This window comes from Mustela putorius, unplaced genomic scaffold, assembly GCF_011764305.1.
Source record: "Mustela putorius furo isolate JIRA1106 unplaced genomic scaffold, ASM1176430v1.1 tig00000275_pilon_pilon_pilon, whole genome shotgun sequence".
Taxonomy (NCBI): domain Eukaryota; kingdom Metazoa; phylum Chordata; class Mammalia; order Carnivora; family Mustelidae; genus Mustela; species Mustela putorius.
The window spans coordinates 22170146-22191290 of NW_025421341.1; the positions used below are offsets into that span (position 1 = coordinate 22170146).

Genomic DNA, 21145 nt, shown 5'->3' on the forward strand with positions numbered 1-21145 from the left:
CCAAACCCAGAGCAGCAAAACAAATCTGAGGAGGCTGGAAACTTCCCAGCCCCAGGCCGGCAGGTAAGTTGGGATTAAGCAGGTAGCCTAGAGCAAAGTTACCTAGTCCTACCTAGTGACCCCAAATGTCTCCTTGTCCTCCACTTCCTCCTTGGAGAAATCTAGTGCCCACATATAGTGGTTCCCCGGCAGACAGAACAAACGCCCACCTCCCAGCCTGGGCCAATCCCTAACCCTCTGGGTCTGCTGCCCATTCGCAAGGTGCCCAGACTTACCGGAAACAGAGAAAGGGGGGCTGGTGTCGGAGGGGGGGTCCAGCTCCCCAGATCATCTTTAGGTCAGTCCTTGCTCTGGTAGGGCTTTCCCGGGTTCAGAAGGCCCCTCCCTCCTGCCTATAGAGGTGGGCGACAACCGCCACAGCTACCCCTGGGACCCACGGTCAACTCTGGACCAGCTCAGGGGAAATAAATTCTTTCAGAGCCTTTCTCCAGCATTCCCAGCCCGGCCCTAAAACTGACCTGAACCATTTGCCCTTTTAAGTGACGGTCCTACATTCGTCTCTTCCAAGGACACGAGAGACTCAGGAGGGATCTCGGCTCAGCTCGGGCCTCCTCACCCGGTAGCGGCCCGACCCGCGCCTCCACCCCCTCCACGCCCCGGGGCCATGGGCCCCGGCTTCGGGCTGACGGGCGCTTGCCCGGCGCGGCTCCCTACCTGTCTCAGGTAAGCCGGGCTCTGCCTGGCCACCGCCACCCGCTCCCCCCCGCCGCCCCGCGGCGTCCTACCTGAAGCGGCAGCCGCCCGCTTTCGGCGCGCCCGGAGGCCCCGGGCTCCAGCGCTCGACCCGCGCCGAGGCCGGGGGGCTCCCCGGGGGCTGGGGGCCGCAGGGGGGCCCGGGCTCCAGCGCCTCGCAGCACACCAGGCTCACGGTGCAGCCCATCCGGCCGGGCGCCCGGCGGGCCGGGGGCGGGGACGCGGGCGCGGGGCGGGGAGCTGGGAGGGGGGGTGTGTGGGGAGCCGGCCCCCCCCCCGGCCCTGGCCAGCGCGCGGCCGGGGGGCGCCCCGCACGTCGGAGGGGGTAAGCGGCGAGGCCCCCCGCGCGGCCGCGCCGGGAGCGTCCTGGACCCGCGCCGCCAGCCAGCCGGGGAGTGCGGGCCGGGCGAGGGGCCGGGACGCGGGCGCCGGGGCGCAGCCGGGGGCGGAGGAAGCCCGAGGGGCGCGGGGAGGGGCGGGGGCGGCGGCGGCGGGGGCTCGCAGCCCGGGGCGGCGACCCGCAGAGTCTGGGAGCGCGAGAAAAAGATCGACGGCGCGACGGGGGAGGCAGGAAGCAGATAAGAAGAGAGAGCGAGGAAGAGACCGCGGACGCGGGGACCCGGGGGACGGGGGCGGGGGGCTGGGGAACGAGGCCTCTGCGCGGGGACACCAAGTCCCAGAGAGGCACAGACGCGCAGGAAGGGGCGGCGGGAGGGCAGAGCCGGGCTCGGCCACTGCGTGTGCCACTGTTTACAGGCGGTCGCTGAGGTCTGGAAAACCGGAGTCTGCGAGAGAACCTGCTCCTCTGTTCTCAGCCCCCAGGACCCGCCCTCGGGGCACCCCAGCCTAGAAAAACGGGGACCGGGAGGTGGAAAGACCCCAGCCTCAAGGAGGCGGAGCCCAGCCAGGGTGGAAGGGCCACGGCCCCAGGGACACCCAGCTGGCCGGGTCCTGGATCCAAGCCTTCGCAGTGGTTTCACTTCCATTCTTGGGGGAGAGGGGGCGGGTCGGGCAGTATGGCACTGGGGACCCGGAGACTAAGGTGGGGAGGGGGACAGGGCGATGGGGAGGACAGGGTCCCCACCTGCACCAGACTTCTACCGAGAGACTGAAGCCTGGCAGAGGAGCCGGAGGAAGGGCAATCCCAGCCTCTTGGTGCCGCCTGGTGGGGACAAGGAAGAAAGACAAGAGCAAGTGACCGTGGTAACAAGGGGAAGGTAACAAGGGAACTTGCAGGGGGGCAATTGCTGCTGTCCCTCAGAGTGAGCTGGTGTGTGGCCAAGGAGTGACTCTAGCACGGGGTCTGCCTGAAGGGTACCACCCGCCAGTTCACCCATTCTGCCCTGGCACCCTGGGCCCTGCCTCTCCCCCCTCTCCCCCCACCCACCATGTTCTGTGCTCCTCCTGCTCTGAGCAGGGTTTCCCCCTCCAGAGTGCTGGGCTGGGCCTGAGTCACTTCCCGGGCAGCATTCCGGGAAAGGAGGTGCAGGACCTGCAGTCACAAGGGACAGGCTCAGTCTGCAGTGCCGGCTCTCCAGGCCTTCCCAGGTGAGGAGCTGGGAGGGAGTCTGGGGGAGGCTGGAGAAAGGGGGCAATACCAGGGGTGGGGCGTGGGGCAGAGGCTCCTGGACAGAGAAGAGGGAGCTGAGGAGGCCCATCTAAGTGCTCATGGATTGTGTAGAGTGGACCAGAAGGGGACACAGAGACCCTCAGTCTGCCCTTGGGTCTACAGGTGGGGAAACTGATGCCCAGGAAAAGCAAAAGGTCACACAGTGAGTTAGTAGCAGGATCAGGATGGAGACCCAGGTCTCTTAACTCCCAGCTCAGTGTCTCCTGAACACCATCCTCATGCAGCCTCCCTCATTTACCTTTTTTTCTCACTCCCTCCCCCTCCACTGTGTCCCCTGCTTCTTCCTTCCCACCCACCCCTGGGTTCCAGCAACTTCAGCCTGGGAGGCAGGGCATGTGGGTTTCCCATGCCCGGCCTTTCCTCCAGGTTACATCAGGATAAGCCACCGGACCCCAGCAGCCCCAGGGTTCCTCTCTGAGCCCCAGGACCCACTGAGGGAACAACAGGCTGCAGTTCCCCTGGGAGAGGACCACGGGATTAAAACCAGCTGCCCTGCTCCCACACATACCCTGTGGGTTATATTCTGGCACAGCCCCAGCTCTAGGGTCTCATTTTACTTCTAACTCCCTTTCCTCAAAGAACACACATTTTCCACTCAGCTGGGGGCCCGGAAAGGATGAATGTGTGTCTCAAGGCAGATGACTGCTCCAACAAGCTCCCTGTGGGGAACAGGAGTGACTCTCCCTCAGCCCAGTGTCCTCACGCAGGAGCATGAACGGGGCTGCTCATGCCAAGTCGCCCCGTGTGAGGGCACACAGTCCAGAGTTCGAACTCAACTCTAGCTTCTCAGCTTAGAGCTTTGTGATATCGGATCAAAGACTTCTCTGTCTGTCTGAGCCCCCCTTTCATCTTGTATCGAATGGAGTTACAGACCTCCTAGATTATTATGGGGACTGAGTAAGACAACGATGTCAGGCATGGAGCATGGCGCCTGATACCCAGGAACTACCCCCATTCATGGGGGCCACACGATCACGTTCCCACGCCAGCCTACAAGGAAGAGCTGGAGTGTTTCTCCTACCTGTGAACTCACTGTGTGTCCCTAGATATATCCCATTTCTGGTCCAGGCTGTGATTCCTCCCCTGGGTAAGGAGCCATCCAGGAAGGGGCTCCTTTCCGGGTTGATCTCCCAGAACCACGAGGAATCCCATCATTCTGAAATCCTCATGGCAGAGGAGGGGGCCGTCCTCACCAGAAACCTGAAAGGTGAGTGCATCTGGAGAAATTTTCTGGGCTTGAGTTGGGGGAGAAGGGAGGGGTCTTGGGAGCCCCTCTGTCAGAGCCCCCCCGACCCGGAGCCTGATGTCCACCATCCTCCCGCCCCCACCCCCTCCAGCTGCTGTCTCGGCCATCCTCCAGGGCTACGGGGGCCCGCAGCGGCCAGTGACAGATGCCAGTGCTGAGCTGCACACACTCTGTGGCTGCCTGGAGCTGCTCCTGCAGGTGACCCCCTCCCTGCCCCCCTCCCACCCCCTCTCTCTGGGCCCAGATAGCCAGGAGGGTTTTCCCAGATACTGAGGAAGAGCCACTGACTAGTTTCAGCCCACTCAGAGTCAGCAAGCCCTTCTTGACATCTGACCTCACTCTTGGGGGTTGACACCATAGCCTCGGAAGTAAGTGGGGGCCCAGCTGGGGCCAGGTGGGGACGGGTGGGGCAGGGCGGTCACCCAGCTCTGAGGACTGAAGTTTCAGAGGCAAAATATCCTTGGGCTGGCCTTCCTGCTGCTGGCCGTTTTACTTAGTACTTACCATGGGCCAGGCTAAGCCTTCCTCCTGTCCCACCTTATTACATTCTCATTCTAGCCCCTTGAGGTGCCTGATGACCCTGCCACCCCCACGGATGCACACACACTCACAGCCTGTGTGTGTCTCTGTGTGTGATGCACATGTGGTGTGAGTGTACATATATGTAGGCATGAGGTGTGTCTGGTGCATGTGTCGATCTCCTGCCGGTCTACCCCTCATCTGCTACACTCCAGTCACGTTGGACTCCTTGATCTTCCTCAAGCATGCCAGGAACTCACCCACCTCAGGGCCTTTGCACTTGCGATGCCCTCTGCCTAGACTGCTCGTTCCTCAGAAATGTGGATGGCACAACTCATTTCCTTCAGATCTGGGCTTGAGTCACAGTTCCTTAGTGAAGTTCTCTCTAGTTTCTCTAATCCAAATTTTTTCAGATTTGGGAGAAGGGGGAGAAGAGCACAAGCAGGGGAGCGGTGGCAGAGGAAGAGGCAGCAGAGGGAGAGGGGAGAACTGATCAGGGAACCTCACATGGGGCTCCATCCCAGGACCCCGTGATCATGACCTCAGCGGAAGGCAGATGCTTAACCGACTGAGCGACCCAGGGACCCCTCAAATCCAAATTTTTAACATACGCACACATACCCTAAACCACAGACACTCAGGCATACACTCCACACATACACATGACACACTCACAGACATCACACACCACACATACATACATGTGTGCGCACACCACATACTTTCAGGTCCCCTTCCCTCCTTTATTTTTCTCCTTAGTAGTCAGTACTGCCATAACATATGTTTTACTTATTCGATTTGTTCATTGTCTGTCTCTACTACCAAGGGTAAGCCCATGCGGGCAGCTTGTCCACTGCTGAATTCCCAGGGCACAGAACGAAGCCCGGCACAAAATAAGTGCTCCACAAGTGTTACTGGAGTGCATGACTAGAATACCAAAGGCTCAGAGAGGTCCAGCACCTTGCTCGAGGTCACACAGCCAGTAAGGGCCAAGCCAGGTCTGCCCACAGTAGCCCTGTCCTCTCTCTGTATGCTGGGATACAAGGTGGGTGCGGGGCGGGGGGGGAAACATTTCTATGCTTTCCTGTCCCTCATCCCACTACCAGTTTGACCAGAAAGAGCAGAAGAGCTTCCTGAGGCCTCGGAAGGATTACTGGGACTTCCTCTGCGCCACCCTGTGGCGACAGCGGGGTAGCACGGAGCCGGCCCGCTTCATCCTCGCCCAGGACAAGGTATCCAGGGCCAGGTGGCCCTGCCACCGGGCCCTTGACAGGGATGACCTCCAGGGGCCCCCTTCCCACCCATCTCTGCTCCGCTGACCACAGACTGCTCACCTGGTCCTCAGGTCTCGTTAGCCCCACCCTCAGTATCCCTGCAACCACGTCTCTGCTCCCCAGACAGTACAAGCTCCCGGCTGGCCTCTGTGCTGGCTGAGTTCCCTTCCTTCTCCTAGCAGAGGGCCGTCCACCCCGCCCCCCACCACTATTCACTCGCTGTGCACTCTGTAGTCAAAGACACCTCTGGCAAAAGGCCGTGCCTTCATCCGCTTCTGCCTGGCCCAGGGACAGCTGGCCGAGTCCCTGCAGCTCTGCCTCCTGAACCCAGAGGTCACCAGGTAGGGCTCGCGGCACATGCTCCTCCTGACTCCCCCTAAGCCCACTGTCCTCCCCGTGAAACGTGCCCCTCCCCCGCCCACTGCCGCACCCGGATGGATGTGTTAATGTCAAGGACAACTAAAACGAGAGCCATGAAGGAAAAGTAATGAAGAAAGGGCAAATGGAGGGGGTGGTTGGAACACAAGAGTCCCAGGAGCACCATGATACTCAAGCCACCTGCTCCCCGAGGGCCTCAACCCAACCGTGGGAATCATGCCATGTGGTGGACAGCAGATTCTCGGGGGTCCAGGGGGCAGCAATAGTACCAAAGCCAAAGGCCAAAGGCGCTGGTCGCCATTACCACAGGGACTGGTATGGCCCCCGGAGCCCCCTGGTGTGCCCCGAGCTCCGGGAAGACCTCCTGGACTCTCTCTATGCTCTCAATGGGGTGGCCTTCGACCTGGACCTGCAGTGGCCGAACCTGGATGAAGCTTGGCCCATGTTCTCAGAGTGAGTGGGGGGGAGGGAGGCCCCCTCTTTCTAGGGTCTTACTGCTGGTTGACCACCACCCACCCCAAGCAAGCTCCAAACTCGGCCTGCTAGCCTTCCCTTCTTGTTGTCTGAGCCCCTGATTTCCCCCTCCCCAGCCTTCTGTTTTCCTGGGGTAAGCCCTTCATGTCCCGTGAGGCTGCGCACAGTACACACTCTTAAGGAGCCGCTGGATTGCGGGGGGGGGGGGGGGGTTGGTCAGAAGGATGAGCCCCGGGGGGACGTGAGGATGAGTGGTGGGTGGGGCACAGGCAGGGATAGAGAGAGCCGAGCTGAGCCGGAGTTGGCCATGAGGGCGGGAGGGGTGCTGCGGTGCCCGGGTGGTTCGACTGCTACCAGAGAGAGGCCCCCGGCCTCCCCCGCCCCGCCCTTTCTCCACAGGTCCTGTCACTCCAGTCCCAGACGGACCCAGGGAAGAAGACCCAAAAAGACCAAAGATTCCCCAAAGCAGGTGCCTCTGCCCAACTTCATTCCAAATCGCCTGCTCTACATCTCTGTTGGGCCTCCCAGGATGAGCAGTAACCAAGCAGATAGACAGACAGATATCAAGGAGAGAAGGAGACCGTTGGCACCATCCGTGGGAGGCAGGGGACCCAGGGTCGGGGGAAGCGCTCTGCTAGATAACTAGAAGTAAGTAGGAAGGCCTCCGTCGAACAATGGGCAAACTTCTCAGTTCAGTTTGCCAAGGGAGCAACTGAAGAGCCAGGTTTCTGGGTTCAAATCCTACCTCTGCCGCTAATAACCAAGGTCTTTGGCAAAGTATTTGTCTTGCCTTGAAGGTGATTGTGAGGGAGCGTTGAGACAGTTGAGACAGACCATGTGTAGCCCAGAGCAATGTTCAGGAAGTGGTGGCTTGTGGCTATTGTCATTCCCCAGTCTTGCTCTGCAACCCCTCAGCTTCCAGGCACCAGGTACAGATACCACGAGGACTCAGCCTTTGGCCAGAAGGGGGAACCTCTCATAACACAGCCCATTAAGTGAGGTGATGCAGACATGTGCAGAAGAACACGGGAGCACACAGAAGGCTGCTTGAGAGAGGGGACTCTTGGCCGCTGTGGGTCTCTAAGATTTCACCACAACCCTATGGGGCAGGTGTTATTACTCCCATTTCACAGGCAAGAAAACTGAAACACAGAGAAGTTCAGGGGGCAGGAAGGAGGAGAGGAGAGGGTGGGAAGAACTCGCAGGTCAGGGTGGGGAGGAAAGGAAAGAACACTGAGAGGCATCACTGCTCCCTGACCAGACGGGAACTCAGCCCCCGGATCCACCTGGGGTGCTGGTAACTGGGGGTGATTTGGGGGGCTTCTCTGCAGATCCCAGCCACATATGGAGACCCCACAGGAGCCCAGCCAGAAGAGCCACACACTAGCCAAGCTGGTCTGCAAGCTGCGCCCAGGGAAGATGGGTTAGCTGGACTTCCCGGGGCCTGGCAACCCAAGCATCTTCTTCCCTTCGTGGAAAAGGAGAGAGAAGATCCCAAGAGCCTCGGGCCCCCACGGAGCACGTGGGAACCGGAGGGGAAGGAGCTTCAGCAAGCCCAGGAGAAGGGAGCCCCAAGAACTGGGGTCTGCCTGGAGAATTCAACCTCCAGTAGCCAGGGACAGGGGGAAGGGACCAACAGAGCTCCGAAGGAGGTGATAGGGACAGAGGCTGAGGGAAGAGGGGTTCTGCCCGGTGCAGAGGGGACCCACAAAGGGGAAACAGAGTGGGGTCATGTCCACAGGCTGCTGGCCTCCAGCCCCACAGGGACAATAGAGGACACAATGTCAGGGAGCTGGCAGAAGTGGAAGGCATCTAGCATTGGGGGGATGCCTGGGGTCCTACCGGACCTGGGAACAAAGGAAAACTCCACCCCAGAGAGACAGCAAGAGGAAAGGGGAGTGACCAGTGTGACCAGGAGGAAGGAGCCGGCAGAAGTGGCCTTGCAGGATGTGGTCAAGGTGAGAGCTGCTGAGCGCTGTACCTGCCTTTTCTCCTCCCCCAACCCAGCCCCCCAGGTGGGAGTCATCAGTGCTGATGGGGAGGGGCATCCTGTGCGGATCAATTCTGATTGGTCCGCACAGGATGATTATTCTTCGAGGGGGTCTTCTTGCTGTGAGCTCTCGCCAGGGCCACTTCATTCATCAGTCCTAGGTGCCTGGCCCCTTGCGGGCATTTGAGTCTGAGACCCCTCCCCAGCAGCTCTCCGCCGGGACAGCCGCCTAGCGGCCCTCGTTGTATTTGCTTCTCCCGGAGATCACCAAGACTGAGTTCAAGCTTTCCTTCGGCCTCCTCTCTAGCCGGGCGGGGTCTTCATGCCCCTTGACTTCTGTAACTCTCATCCCTCAGCCAAGGAAGAAATGGCCCCAGGCTCACCCAGGGGCAGAGCCTGGCGTCTCAGCTCCGGTGCTGTGCCCAGTTCCCCCCCTCCACCCAAGGGCTGTCTCGTCCGGCCTGGGGTCTCCGGAGATGTCGTGAGGTCAGACCCGGAGCTGGCATCAGACCCTCCTCCCTCAGCCTCCTTCCCCTTCCTTTACTTCCCACCCCCAAGAGCCTGAGACGTGAGCTCCGGAAGACCAAGGAGCAGGCCCGGCACCAGGAGCAGCTGCTGAAGGAGCAGGAAGGGGAGCTGAAGACACTGCAGGAGCAGTTCAGCAGGTAACCTTGGCAACTGTGGGCGCAAACAGGCCTGGCCCGGAGGTCCGCAGGACCGGCGGCTCTCCCTGGCTCCTGCTCGCCCCCTCGTGGTCACTTTGGGAAGCGCCTTCTGAGTGGCTCTCGCGCGGGGCACAGGCTCAGGAGGGCGAGGTTTGCGGGGCATAACTCCTGGGGCTCCTTGGGGAGCTCCCACTGGCCCCCAGCCCTGCCGGCCCCTCCCTCGCTGGCCTCCCCGAGAGCCTGCAGGAGAGGTGAATGCCTCCTGCCCCTCCCTCCCCTCCCACGCTCCCCTCTGCCCCTCTGCTGCCACTCCGCTCTTTTCAAGCCAGTCTCCTTCCCTGCTCTCCATCTTCCCTCCATACCCTCCTCTCATTTTCCTGCTCCCTGTTCCAGCCTCTCCTTCACCCTCGTGAGTCACAATCGTCATCATAACTAGCACGTACCGAGCACTTACTAGGTCCCTGGCACTGTTCTAGGCGTTCCCTCCTAACGTATGAAGTAGGTTCTCTAAGAATCCCCATTTTATAGATAGGGCAACTGAGTCTCAAAGGTGCTGCACAATTCACCCAATGTCACCAGTTAGTAGAGGAGCTGAGGTCCACACCCCAACAGCCGACTGCAGCACCGGACGGCTTACACACGGACCCTCAGGCCCTGTTTTGAGTGCCTGTGTTTATTTCAGTCCCCCCGCCTCTCCCGCTCGGCCCCCTCTCACCATCCAGCTTCTCCCACTTTCCGTCATGCTATTAACCTCAAGAGCCCAGAGCACACTCTCTCCATGTCTGAGTTTCTCTTTCAGAATTTTAAAAATATTTCCACCATGCAAAGGTCTTCCTGGGTCTGACTCAGTCTCTGTGTCTGTCTCCTGTGGTCTCCGTGTGCCTCCGTGTGCCCACCCAGCTCTGTCTCTCACGTGTGGCCGACACCCACCTTGGGAGGTGCCAGCCCAAACCCCATTGGAGCCTGGGTAGTTGTGCTTCAGACTGAATCACGGGCCGCTTGACAGACTCTCTGCTTAAAAGGCTGAGAGAGGCTGCGGGCCCAAAAACCAACCCCAAAAGGCACCCCTCCCTGGGCTTCTCCCGCCGAATGCTTGGCTGAGCTTGGCAGTTTGGTCAGGAAAGATTCCTGTGACCCAGGCCCTAGGCGAACCCAGGGGCCTTGCCCACCCAGAAGCCTTCTCTGGGAATCACGATGGGCTGGAGGGAGCCGCTGGGAGATCCCAAAGAGACCACCAGGCCCAGGCTGCTCCCTCAGCTGGGGGAGCCCCTGTCTCATAGCCCACTATCCTGCCACCTGTTATCCTAGCCATTATCCCACAGACACTCAGATTGCCTACTCGGTGCCAGCCCTGTTGTAGCATATCAGAAATCCTCTTGCAGACAACACAGACCAAATCCCTGTTCCTGGGGAACGTCCCTTCTAGTCGGGGAAAGCCAATGGTAAACACGATAAGCAAGTTAATTGCATCGTGTCAGATGCGACAAGTCCTAAGAAGGAAGAAAGTCAAGCAGAGAAAGGAGGTGGGAGTGTCAAGGGGTATAGGTTAAATATGGCAGCATGGCCAGGGAGGGCCTCCGTGAAAAAGTGATGCTTGATCGAAGACCTGAAGGAAGTGAGGAATAAGCCATGTGCATATGTGGTAGAAGAACGTTCCAGGCAGTGGAACAGCAAGAGCAAGAGCCCTGGGGTAGGAATGGCCGTAGCAGGTCATCAGAACATCACAGAGGCCCAGTGGAGTGAAGGAGGGAGAGGAGGGAGGGGCAAGTCAGTCAGGTAACAGGAGACCCTCACAGGTCATCCAGAGGACCTTCGCTTGCACTCAGAGTGAGACAGGAACCGCTGAGAGTCCTGAGTAGAGAAGGGACAAGAATTGACTTTTGGCTTTAATGTTAAGTATGTTTGCTTTTTTTTTTTTTTTTTAAACAGTTCAGTGGGGTTTTGTGTATTCATAAAATTGTGCCTCGATCACCATGGTTTAGGACATTTTCATCACCGCAAAGAGAAATCCCGTACCATGAGCAGTCACTGCCATTTTCTCCCAACCTGCCAGCTCTAGGCAAGCATTCATCTGTCCCCATAGACCTGCCTATTCCAGACTGATCTGTGCTCTCAGGGGCTGGAGGCTGCTGCTCCGTGGGGCTAAGCTGTAAGGAAGCAAGAGCGCTGATGAAGAAGGGGAGCACGGTGAAACCCCCGGATGTTCTTTGGCAATGGAGGTGCAGAGAAGCTGCAGGATTCTGGAGCCACAGTGAGGCCTGGCTTCCTGGTGGGAGAGAGAAAGACAGGCATCAGGAATGATTCTTGTTTTCCGGCCTGAGGAGCTCGAAGTCCAGAGTCCCCGCTGACAGTTTGCCCTAGCAGGGCGGGCTTGTAGGGGGAAAGTCAGGAGCTGGGACGAGAGCATGTAAATTTGAGACGCCAGTCGGACGGGCAAGTGGAGCCGCTGGGCAGCACGGAGGGTGTAGAGCTCAGGGGAGAGGCATGGGCTGGGGATCTGCTGGAAAGTCGTAAGAACTCGGGCAGCAGGAACAGAAGCTCCTGCCACTAGGAGGACGGAGGATGTGCTCCCCTGCCGCCTGGGGTCCAGGGAGCTTGGGAGGAATGTCACACTCCGGGGGCTGTGGGCACCAAGCTGGGATGGGCTGTCTCACCACCGCCAGACAGAAGTGCCGTGGGGCCCACTGAGTCAGCCAGCAATAGTGTTGTCCCTCTACTGAGGCCGTGAGCGGGGTGACAGCAGTGAGCAGAATAGGCGGGGTTTGGGGCCGGGGAGACAGATGATAATTCAACAAATGGAAATGGGATGTCAGCTAATCATGGGGGCTGTGGGAAAACATCAGTCCAGGAATAGGGATAGAGACAGGAGTGCTCCTGAAGGGGGCCCGCGGATGCAAAGTCCCTGTGGGGCTGGAGCAGAGGGACACTCTCATGTGCTCTGGAAGGCTGGAGGAGAGTCTTGAGCGGGAAGTGGGGAGTCGCCAGGGCTTCAGGATTGATCTGTCTGTGATGTGGAGAATAGACTAAAGGTGGGCAGGGGTGCGGCCCCCGGGTGCAGAGCCCCAGGCTAGACACACAGGGGAGACACAGCCGACCAGCCAAGCACCAGACCCCAGCAGACCAACCAGGGGCCAAGAAAATACACTTGGAACTGAGCTATGGTGCATGCGATAACCGCTTCCCGGCTAACCACTTTCCCGGGAAGGAAACTGGCCTTCCCTGTTTGGCCTCCAGTCCCTGATTTGCAAAAGGAGATGGTGCTCGAGTTCCTCCTACAGCTCTGATGCTCTCTGAGACCATCCTGCCAAGCAGGTGGGTTTCCTCTGTCCCTGGGTAATACCTCAAAGCAAAAGTGATTAGATCAGGTGTGAGTGGAAGAGGTCCTCAGATAGGGAATTAGGCAAACATCACACTTCTCCTCCTCTCGCTCCCCAGTGAGCTTCTCTGGGGCACACCAGGGGCTTATAACCCATCCCTTGCTCCCAGCCACTGCCCACTCCACTCTGGTGCTATAAACCACTGGTGACCAGGGCCCTGCCTGGATAAAAGTGTGGGGAGGCAGAAAGAGTTGATGGCCTGATAGGTCTGCCTCCAGATTTCTGCTCCCTCCACTTACCAAACCTTGTGGCCCTCAGCAGTGTGATTTCCTCTCTGAAGCTCTATTTTCTTTCCTGTAAAATGACAACAGTCTTACCTGTCCACACAGTATAATGTCCCTTGCAGAAGCGTTTGTGAAAATTGAATGAAGCCAGGCTATAAAACACTGAGCTCAGGGTCTAGCATGTAGTAGGTGTTCAATAGACTTGAATTCCTCCGTGTCCCCTCCTGCACCAGGAGTGTCTGTCAACCCCCACTTGAAATACTTCAGTGGATTTCCATTGCACTGAGGTCGAAGCCCCCTCCTCTCGGGGCCAGCGAAGCAGAGATCAGGCCCTGTCTCCTTCCCACCTCATCTCTTGCCCACCCCCACCTCCTACCATTCATGAAATTCCAGCTTCCCTTGTCTTCTTTCAGTTCCTCAAAGAAGACAAGCTCTTGCCAACTTGCGGACCTTTGCATGTGCCTTTCACTGGCTCTACATGGCTGAATTCTCATCTTTTGGATCTGCTCAAAGGTCACCTCATCTTGGGAGCCTTTCCCAAGCACCCTCTCAAGTCTGTCCCCACCTCTCCTATATGCCGGTCATACCCTTAGCTTCACCGTGTCACTGGCCTGTCACTTGCTTTGACCACTGCCCCAGACACACTCTAAGCTCCACCAAGAGCCATAGGCACTGCTCCTATGCCCCCTCTAACAGCCCCTGGCACACAGGAGGTGCTTAATAAATGTTCCCTCCCACCTCAAAGACACACTGTAACGCATGCAAGTAAACTAGCTCGACAAAACGAAACGCCAGTACTAAGTAAGGATACTGGAGACCAGAATGTTCATTAAAAGTCCAAACACGGCCCTGAGCACAAGAACAGCCTTCCTTAGGCTGGAGGGACTGGAGGGTCTGCTGGAATTTCCATGGGTATCTGTAGTCGATTTGATCTCACAGCCCACCCGGCTTTCTTTCTGAGGCCTGCTACTCAGCAGTGTTGTAAAAATTCATAATTCAGTTCATTGTGAAGCCTCTAGCAAAGCTTCAAACACACTGAAGCCCAGGGTGGCGCCACGCACAGACAGACACACACACACACACACATCTGAGGTCACAGGATGTGTGGACCCGCCTTTGCAACACCCTCCTATCTGAGCGATGGAGGGAAGGGCTGGGACCTTCTTACTTCCAGTCCAGCACATTTCTTGGAAGAAATCTTCTAGGAAGCCACCAAAGACAAAAGGAAGAGGCCAGAACAGAGCTTAGGCAATGCCAGCTCAAACTGAAACAAAAATTTATGAAAGCCATATGTTTCATATTGCCTTTTTTAATTGAAAAGACAATGTACCATAATTTTTCAAAATATTTTAATAGCTAAAAATCACCCCAAGTCCTCTACCACTAATCCCCCCCCAACCCAATGATTGTTCTCAGCTAGGCACAGCCCAACCAGCCTGGGGCCCCAGACACCAACAGTGTCCATTTGGTGTGTGTGGTATGGTGTGTTGTGTGTGTGTGAGCATGTGTGGCACAGGAGGGTGTGGGGATGTGGAGAATGTGTGTCTATGTGAGTGTGTGTGTGGTGTGGTGTAAATGTGTATATGTGCAGTGTGTATGGTGTGTGTGTGGCCCACGGTATGCGTGTGTTCTGTCATACGCATGTGGTATGTGTGTGTTATGTGGTATAGATGTGTTGTGTTGTGAGTGTGTTGTGTGTATCTATGATGTGTTGTCCCATGTGTGTGAGTGTGCTACCAGCATGTAGTATGTGATATGTGTGTTATATGGTGTGTGTGATATGTGTAGTATGTGTGGTGTATTGTGACTTGTGTGGTGTGTGTTGTGTGGCATAGTGTTCATGTTGGGATTGTACACAGTGTATGTGGTATGTGGTGTGTGTGTGTATGTGCAGTGTGGCACAGGGGGATTGTGAGAGGCGGGAGTACATGTGTAGTGTGTGTATATACATGAGCGTGTGTGTGGTTGACATGTGTACATGTGTGAGGCATGTACAGTGTGTGTGCACACCTCAGCTGTGGGAGGCACCACCAGCTTCCCCCAAGAGCTCCCCAGCAGGCAGAGGCCTGGCCTACCTCAGGCACAAACGCAGAGAACTGAGTCCTCCTTCTGTGCCCAGGTGTCAGGAGGAGAGGGACCAGCTGCAGACAGAGCTTGAACAGAAGCAGCAGGAGGCTGAGAGGAGGAATGCCATGTATGAGGAGGAGCTCGGAGGGCAGCAGGACCTGGTCCGCGCCATGAAGAGGAGGGTGCTGGAGCTGATTCAGTAAGGGCGGACACGGTGGGGCTGGGGTGTGGAAGGGGGGATGGCCTGGGATGTGGAGACTGGGGAATGAAAATTCTGAACCTTCTCTGTATGCTAACTCATCTTTTGGCCACCCCAGCTGTTCTCCTCATTTTATAGATGAGAAAACTAAAGGTCAGAGAGGCAGACTTGGCCACCAAGGACACACAGCATATAAATTACAGAGAGTCCTCTGGCTCTAAGGGACACCACCACTCCAATGCACCCGCACATACACACACCTACAAAGTTAGGGGAAAGGAAAGGAGCCCACGGATAGAGAAGGAATTGAGAGAAAGGGGAGGTTAACTAAGAGCAAAGCATATATCCTGTGCCTGACTGCCTGCTGGGCTTCCATACACCAGGCCTGTGGGCCATCCTGGGTCATCTGTCCTAGGTTCCAGAGGCTGGGCTCACCAGGATCAATTCCAAACCACTAACACACTGGGGGATGGAGGAGTTGTGGAAAGCCTGGTTTCTGCCTTTCAGGCCAGTGGGGAGCTAATGTTATACTTTGACCCAGTTCAGGAAGCAGGGTACCACTGGACTCAGCTTCCATTAGAATCGGAAGGTCATGGAGGGATCATCTAGGGCTAAATCCTCTGGCACAAAATCCAAGTGATACTAAAGATGAGAGAAGGCAGAGGTCAACCTGGAAAGAACAAACCAAGAATTTAAGGAGTGATCTTCAAGGAGCTGTCAACTTAGAGAAAGGGGGACATACAATGTTAGCTTTATAGCTCACAAAACAATTTGAGGTAGCCAACAATAAAAGACATATATACACACACAGACACACACACACACACACACACACATACATATGCACACACACATATATACACATATATATAATTATTATATATAATATATATGATTGTTAAAGAAAAATAGATGAAATCAAAGAGAAAAAAATATATACTCCCAAGATATTAGGATTAGTGTTAGGGTTGAAATTTAACTCTGAGCATCTTGGCAGCAGAATATAAAATGGAAACACAGAAAGTTGACTAAACGTCACTAGGCATTCCAAGGAAATACGCCAGTGCATCAGGAGGGAAAAATGCTTTTCCTCATGTTAAAGAAACTCATCCCAAGATCCCAGGCTACACAGTATAATGTCCCTTGCAGAAGCGTTATGGAAAATCTGGCCCTAAGCCAAAAGAGGCAGTGGAAAGCCCTAGACACTGACTTCTGCATCAAGATGGTGATGATGACACCATGGTGATGATGGTGAAGATGACACAATGCATCACATATTTTCCATCCTGAGATCTCACTTGAATGATCAGAAAGAAAGAAAGAAAGAGAGAGAGAGAAAGAAAGAAAGCAAGAAAACTTGTAACAGAAAGGTAGAGGAGCCAACAACAGAGAAGAGACTTCAGCTACTTTCCAGAAACTGGAAAATGGATGAAAAAGTAGATACTGGATTTATCCCAAGTTAGAACTTCAGGGCCCAGAAACACCAGGGACGTAGATGGCAGAAATGACATGGGTGACAGAAATCAGGAAAAAATAACTGATAAAGTCATTAGAAAGAGCAGTGTACCCTGCTTTCTGCCTGCCTCCCTGACTGCAGAATGTCAACACTGAGGGTTCTATCTCCCAGGCAAATAATTAAAATGCCCTTCTTTTTAAAAAAGTTTGATGCCGCCAAATGAAAGGGCAGTGTGTTCTGACATTCGATAGTCCATGGGGCAAGTAGCTCCCTGCCCAGTCCTTTCTAAAGGGAAGCCATAAACCAACCAACCGCCCTGTCCACTACTTGAGGCTCCAGCAGCTTGAACATGAAATGGTAACCAGATCCCCAGATGTTTGAAAAGAATCTAGAACATAAAGGGGGGAGACAAAGATAAGCAAACCAAAAAAAATCATCTCCCATGAAACACAGTGCTGTGGAAAGTGACCATCCAAAGGTGAGAAATGTTCTTGGAAATTAAAAATATCTCTCAATTTTTTTTTTAATTCATAAGGACTGGAAAAGAAAAAGGAGGCAGTCCCTCAGGGCATAGCTTACAGGGCATGAAGAGATGGAATACATGAGAGAAACAATTGCAAACATAAAGAATCAATCCAGGAGTTTCACTGTCTTCTCCAACTGACAATAATTCCAAAGAAAGACAAAATAAAATCAAGGATATTATCAGATAAAAAGCTGAGAGACTTTCCCAGCTCTTGGGGTCACAGGTCTCCAGATGTAGAAGATGTCACTGAGTAATCAGCACAACAATTGAAAGGAAGGGAAATGCATGTTGAGATACAGTGTGTGAAATCTAAGTGAAATAAAGATGAGGGCAATATACTCAGACACATCACTTATAAAAGAAGTAGGACACAGAAAAACATGTTAGGGGTCAATGGCACCTGGGTAGCTCGGTAGGTCAAGCAGCTCTTCATCTTGGCTCAGGTCTTGATCTCAGGGTCGAGGTCAAGCCCTGCATTAGGTTCCACACTACATGTGAAGTCTACTTAAAAAATAATAATCATCAATGTAGTCATACTTTCAAGTTCTGAGGAAAGATAGCTTTTGCCCTGGAATTCTAGGTCCGGCCAAACTATGAAGCCAGTAGGGAAGGTGATGCAGGAAAGACATTTTTCAGAAAGACAGGTCACAGAAAATGCACCTCCCACACAGCCTTTCCTGGGAAGTTAATTAAGGATGTACTTCAGAAAAACAAGGAAGTAAGCCAAGAAAGGAGAAGATGTGGGATTTAGGGAACAGTCGTGGTAGCCCAGGAGAGAAGAAAAGGGAATCCCCAAGATGACAAGAGGACAGCAAGCCCAGGGAACAGTCAGTACAGACTTCAGCAGAAGTATTGAGGACCCAGGAGGAAAGTCTCTGGGGAGAAAGAGAATCAACAGAATAACTGATATGATGAACAATTTGTTGGGGGGAGGGAATAATTTGGTTATGTGAAAGGTATGTCATGCAAGGAGCAAAGGAAGGCAATTGCAAAGTCCTGGAAAAACAGAAAACTTCCAAGAAAGGAAATGTGTAGAACACATCTTAGCTGTCCTTGAAGCAATATATTTATATGTTGTCTAATACAGTAAATACTATTTATTGATTTTTTTAAATGTTGGAATTAACCTAAAGACCAAGCACAGAAAACAACTGCAATTACAGAACAAATGTCCATTAGCACTTAAACAATATTACATATAGAATAGAATCCAACAGAATTTCTGTGAGGATGGAAATGTTTGCTATCTGCCCTGTCGAATATGGTAGCTACCACTCATGTGTAGCAACTGAGTACTCCACATGGGTTTTGTGGGACTGAAGAACTGAAGTTCTACTTGTGGTTCATTTTAGTCAAATTAAATATAGATTAAAGTAGCCACATGGGCCTAGTGGCTACCATATTGGATGTTGAAGGAAAAGATGAGTAGGAGAGGAGAAGAGGAGGCCCCCCGAAGAGGAAGGGATGCTGGCATCATCATATTACAGAATGGCAGTCCGGATGCTATCTGTGCTTCATAGGATGAGTGAGAAATAAATGTGTGAGCATATTCTGGAAAACTACAATCGTGAGAGAGGACCCAGAAATGGGATATTCTGGAGAGGAAGGAGATGGAGTCAGTGGGGATGGTACTAACTAAGCTAACCCCCTGACATCAAGGTAAGGTGTTCTCTCTTGATGTGTCAAAGAGAGAGGATATGAGCACATTACTTAAGTGTGAAAGTAACATCAAGGAGAAAAAGCTAAAAGTATAAGAAGTGGTTTGTCACTGAGATCAGAAGGAGTAGGGAGGGTGTCTGTTTCCTTCTGGTATAAGTTCTTCTGTACTATTGAATTTTATGAATCATTTTGATTAAAAAAAATATTTTTTTTCTGAAGAGGAAAACAGAGGGGGAGGGGCAGAGGGAAAGAGAAAAAGAATCTGAAGCAGGCTCCACACCCTGCTCAGAGCTGGGGGCGGGGCTCAATCTTGCAAAACCCTGAGACCGTGACCTGAGCCAAGAGTGGGAGCTTAACCTACTGATGAACACAGGTGCCCCCTAAACATCCTTTAAAAAAAAAACAGGGGGTGCCTGTGTGGCTCAGTGGGTTAAAGCCTCTGCCTTTGGCTCAGGTCATGATCCCAGGGTTCTGGGATCGAGTCCCTCATCAGGCTCTCTGCTCAGCGGGGAGCCTGCTTCCTCCTCTCTCTCTGCCTGCTTCTCTGCCTACCTGTAATCTCAGTCAAATAAATAAATTAAATCTTTAAAAAAAAAAAAAAACAGTGAGGATAGTTTTGCGGGAGTGTAGCATACGTAACCAGAAGGATTTGTATCAAGTGCCAAATGAAAGCTAGGAGCATTATAAGAAACTGCTGGGGTCTCCTTGGAGGAGGTGGGCTATGAAGGCTATGTGGGGCTAGGGGGACCCGGGTGTCACCATCTGTCTTCCCAAAGACTACAGACTCCCTCATCTCTTGTGTGTGTGTGTCTTTCATGGTCTCTTCATTTCTGTCTTTCTCTATCACTGTCTCTTTCTGTCGCTCTGTCTTTCTCTGTATTTGTCTCTCCCTCTCTGTGTGTGTCCCTGACTGTCTCTGCATCTTGTTCTCTTGGTCTTTCCCTCTCTCTCTACATTTATCTCACCATCTACCTCTCTTTATCTCCCTCTCCATCTCCCTAACCTCCTTTCTCTCTGACCGTCTCTCTTTCTGTCCCTTTGTGTCTCCCTCTCATTTTCTATGTCTCTTTCTGCTTTGCTGTCTCTCTCTCTCTTTTTCCCTTTGTATGTGTCTCTGGATGACTCTCTCTCCCTCTCTATCTCTTCTTGGTCTCCATATTTCTCTTTCTCCCCGTCTTGGTCTCTCCATCTTCCCATCGCTTTGTGTGTCCCCCACTCCCCAACCCGCCCGTCAGAGAGAAGGATGACCTGTGGCAGAAAGCCCAGCAGCTGTCTTCCATGGCCCCCGGATGCTGTGTGGACTGCAGCAAGATCTTTGGCCGGCTGTCTCGGCGATACCCGTGCAGGTAACTGAGAGGGCACAGAAGTCTTGCTCCGGGACAAGTGCTATTTCCACCAGCCCACAGTACTCTGCCCCTGCTCAGAAGGGAGGGACCCAGGAACTGGGGGTTTATGAAAACCACTTAATGTTGGCCACTCACTTTACACAACAGTTAGGGTGGACATGAACCAGAACAGTGGGAAGAGGTCAGATAAGCAACAGTGTCTGGAAGATGGGACTGTGCAATCCTTCCGAGAAGAGACAGATGAACAGGCTTCTGGTCTGGGAGGAGATCTGAACAGAGGAAGCTACTCCCCTCACCTTCTTCTGGGAACAGGGTGGCAGGACTAACCATGGGAGGGGGCGAGCAGGAGACCCTGTCGTTTGGATTTAAAGGACTCTGGAGGGGGTGGAGCATTGAGACACCTTTTAGGAAAGGGCAGGCCTCCTTGGACAGACCCAGGGCTGCTCTGCTGGGAGCTAGGAGCAAACACCCAGGAGCCCCCCACTCTTCCTTCCTCTGCTCCAGGCTCTGCGGAGGCCTGGTTTGCCATGCCTGCTCTGTAGATTACAAGAAGAGAGAACGCCGCTGCCCTCCCTGCTCTGAGAAGGGAGAAGCTCAATCCAGCTGACCGGCTCACCCAGGACGGGCCACCCACCCCACTCCGGTCACCTCCCTCCCCTCCACCCTTTCCATTCCTCTTGTCTGACCAGTCCTGCCTTCTAGAAGGTGATGACCTAAGACAGACAGCCCTTGTGCGCACCTGAGAGCGGAAGCAGCCGGCTGGCCGGCAGGAGGCGGGAGTGAGGAGGCCTGCTGGAGCCCTGCACCCCCCACCCACGAGCGGGGCGGCTTGACAAAGCCCACAGCTGTCCGTGCTTCTCCCGTCCGCGAGGGCGCCAGCCATCCGCCTCCCTGAAGGCCTTCCATGCTCAGAACATCCTGGACCGAGAAGAAGACGCCTGGGCCCTGACGTGTCTGGGCAGCCCACCTCGCCAGCCACTGCTCACCTCACGCAGCAGTGTCCTGTCTGGAGTTGGCTTTGAAGGTCTGCTTTGGCAAGGTTTCCTTTTTTACAGCTTTCTTGAGGTCCTATGGACGTTGAACACACTTCACACACATTGCACAACTGGATGGGTTTTGACTTTAATATCCACCCATGAAACCATCACCATATTCACACTCAGGAGCACATCCATCAGCCCCAGACCTTCTTCATGTCCTTTGTAAGCTCTCCTTCCCAATCTCGCCCTCCCACTCCCAAGGCAAACCCTTACCTACTTTCTACCATTAGACACTGGTTTTCCGGAATTTTATATAAACGGAATGTGGCATGCATTCTCTATGGTCTGCCTTCTTTCACTCGGCGTCCTTATTTTGGGGTTT

General features: G+C 54.4%; 1 protein-coding gene and 1 long non-coding RNA gene across 7 annotated transcripts; one reads left to right on the forward strand and one right to left on the reverse strand.

The window, feature by feature from the left end:
* The first annotated feature begins 613 nt into the window (after positions 1-613).
* RUFY4 (RUN and FYVE domain containing 4) lies at positions 614-21097 on the forward strand. 5 transcript variants are annotated; one of them, XM_045078730.1, is made up of 13 exons: positions 614-723; positions 1510-2301; positions 3452-3590; positions 3721-3827; positions 5255-5380; positions 5657-5763; positions 6110-6253; positions 6674-6743; positions 7606-8232; positions 8823-8929; positions 14650-14796; positions 19673-19783; positions 20288-21097. In XM_045078730.1, exons 3-13 carry the CDS (start codon positions 3551-3553, stop codon positions 20388-20390), a joined length of 1689 nt encoding a protein of 562 aa, XP_044934665.1. In that variant the 5' UTR covers positions 614-723; positions 1510-2301; positions 3452-3550; the 3' UTR covers positions 20391-21097. The 5 variants fall into 5 exon arrangements, with proteins under 5 accessions (XP_044934665.1, XP_004762787.2, XP_044934664.1 ...); XM_004762730.3 differs by lacking the exon at positions 614-723 and having other exon boundaries at positions 1259-1970; positions 2171-2301; XM_045078729.1 differs by lacking the exon at positions 614-723 and having other exon boundaries at positions 1259-2301; positions 3430-3590.
* LOC106006870 lies at positions 10803-19814 on the reverse strand. 2 transcript variants are annotated; one of them, XR_001181188.2, is made up of 4 exons: positions 14606-14705; positions 13699-13794; positions 12546-12600; positions 10803-11195 (listed from the first exon to the last, which is right to left on the reverse strand). It is a non-coding gene; the product is annotated as an uncharacterized LOC106006870 (long non-coding RNA). The 2 variants fall into 2 exon arrangements; XR_001181186.2 differs by lacking the exons at positions 13699-13794; positions 14606-14705 and adding an exon at positions 19686-19814.
* Positions 21098-21145: the final 48 nt, after the last annotated feature.

Excerpts from the sequence above, each read along its gene's own strand:
- RUFY4 (XM_004762728.3), top strand. The coding sequence starts at position 3,308 with ATGGCGCCTGATACCCAGGAACTACCCCCATTCATGGGGGCCACACGA. Across the intron at positions 6,254-6,673 it reads GCTTGGCCCATGTTCTCAGA|GTCCTGTCACTCCAGTCCCA; the intron begins GTGAGTGGGGGG and ends CTTTCTCCACAG. Across the intron at positions 14,797-19,672 it reads AGGGTGCTGGAGCTGATTCA|AGAGAAGGATGACCTGTGGC; the intron begins GTAAGGGCGGAC and ends CCCGCCCGTCAG.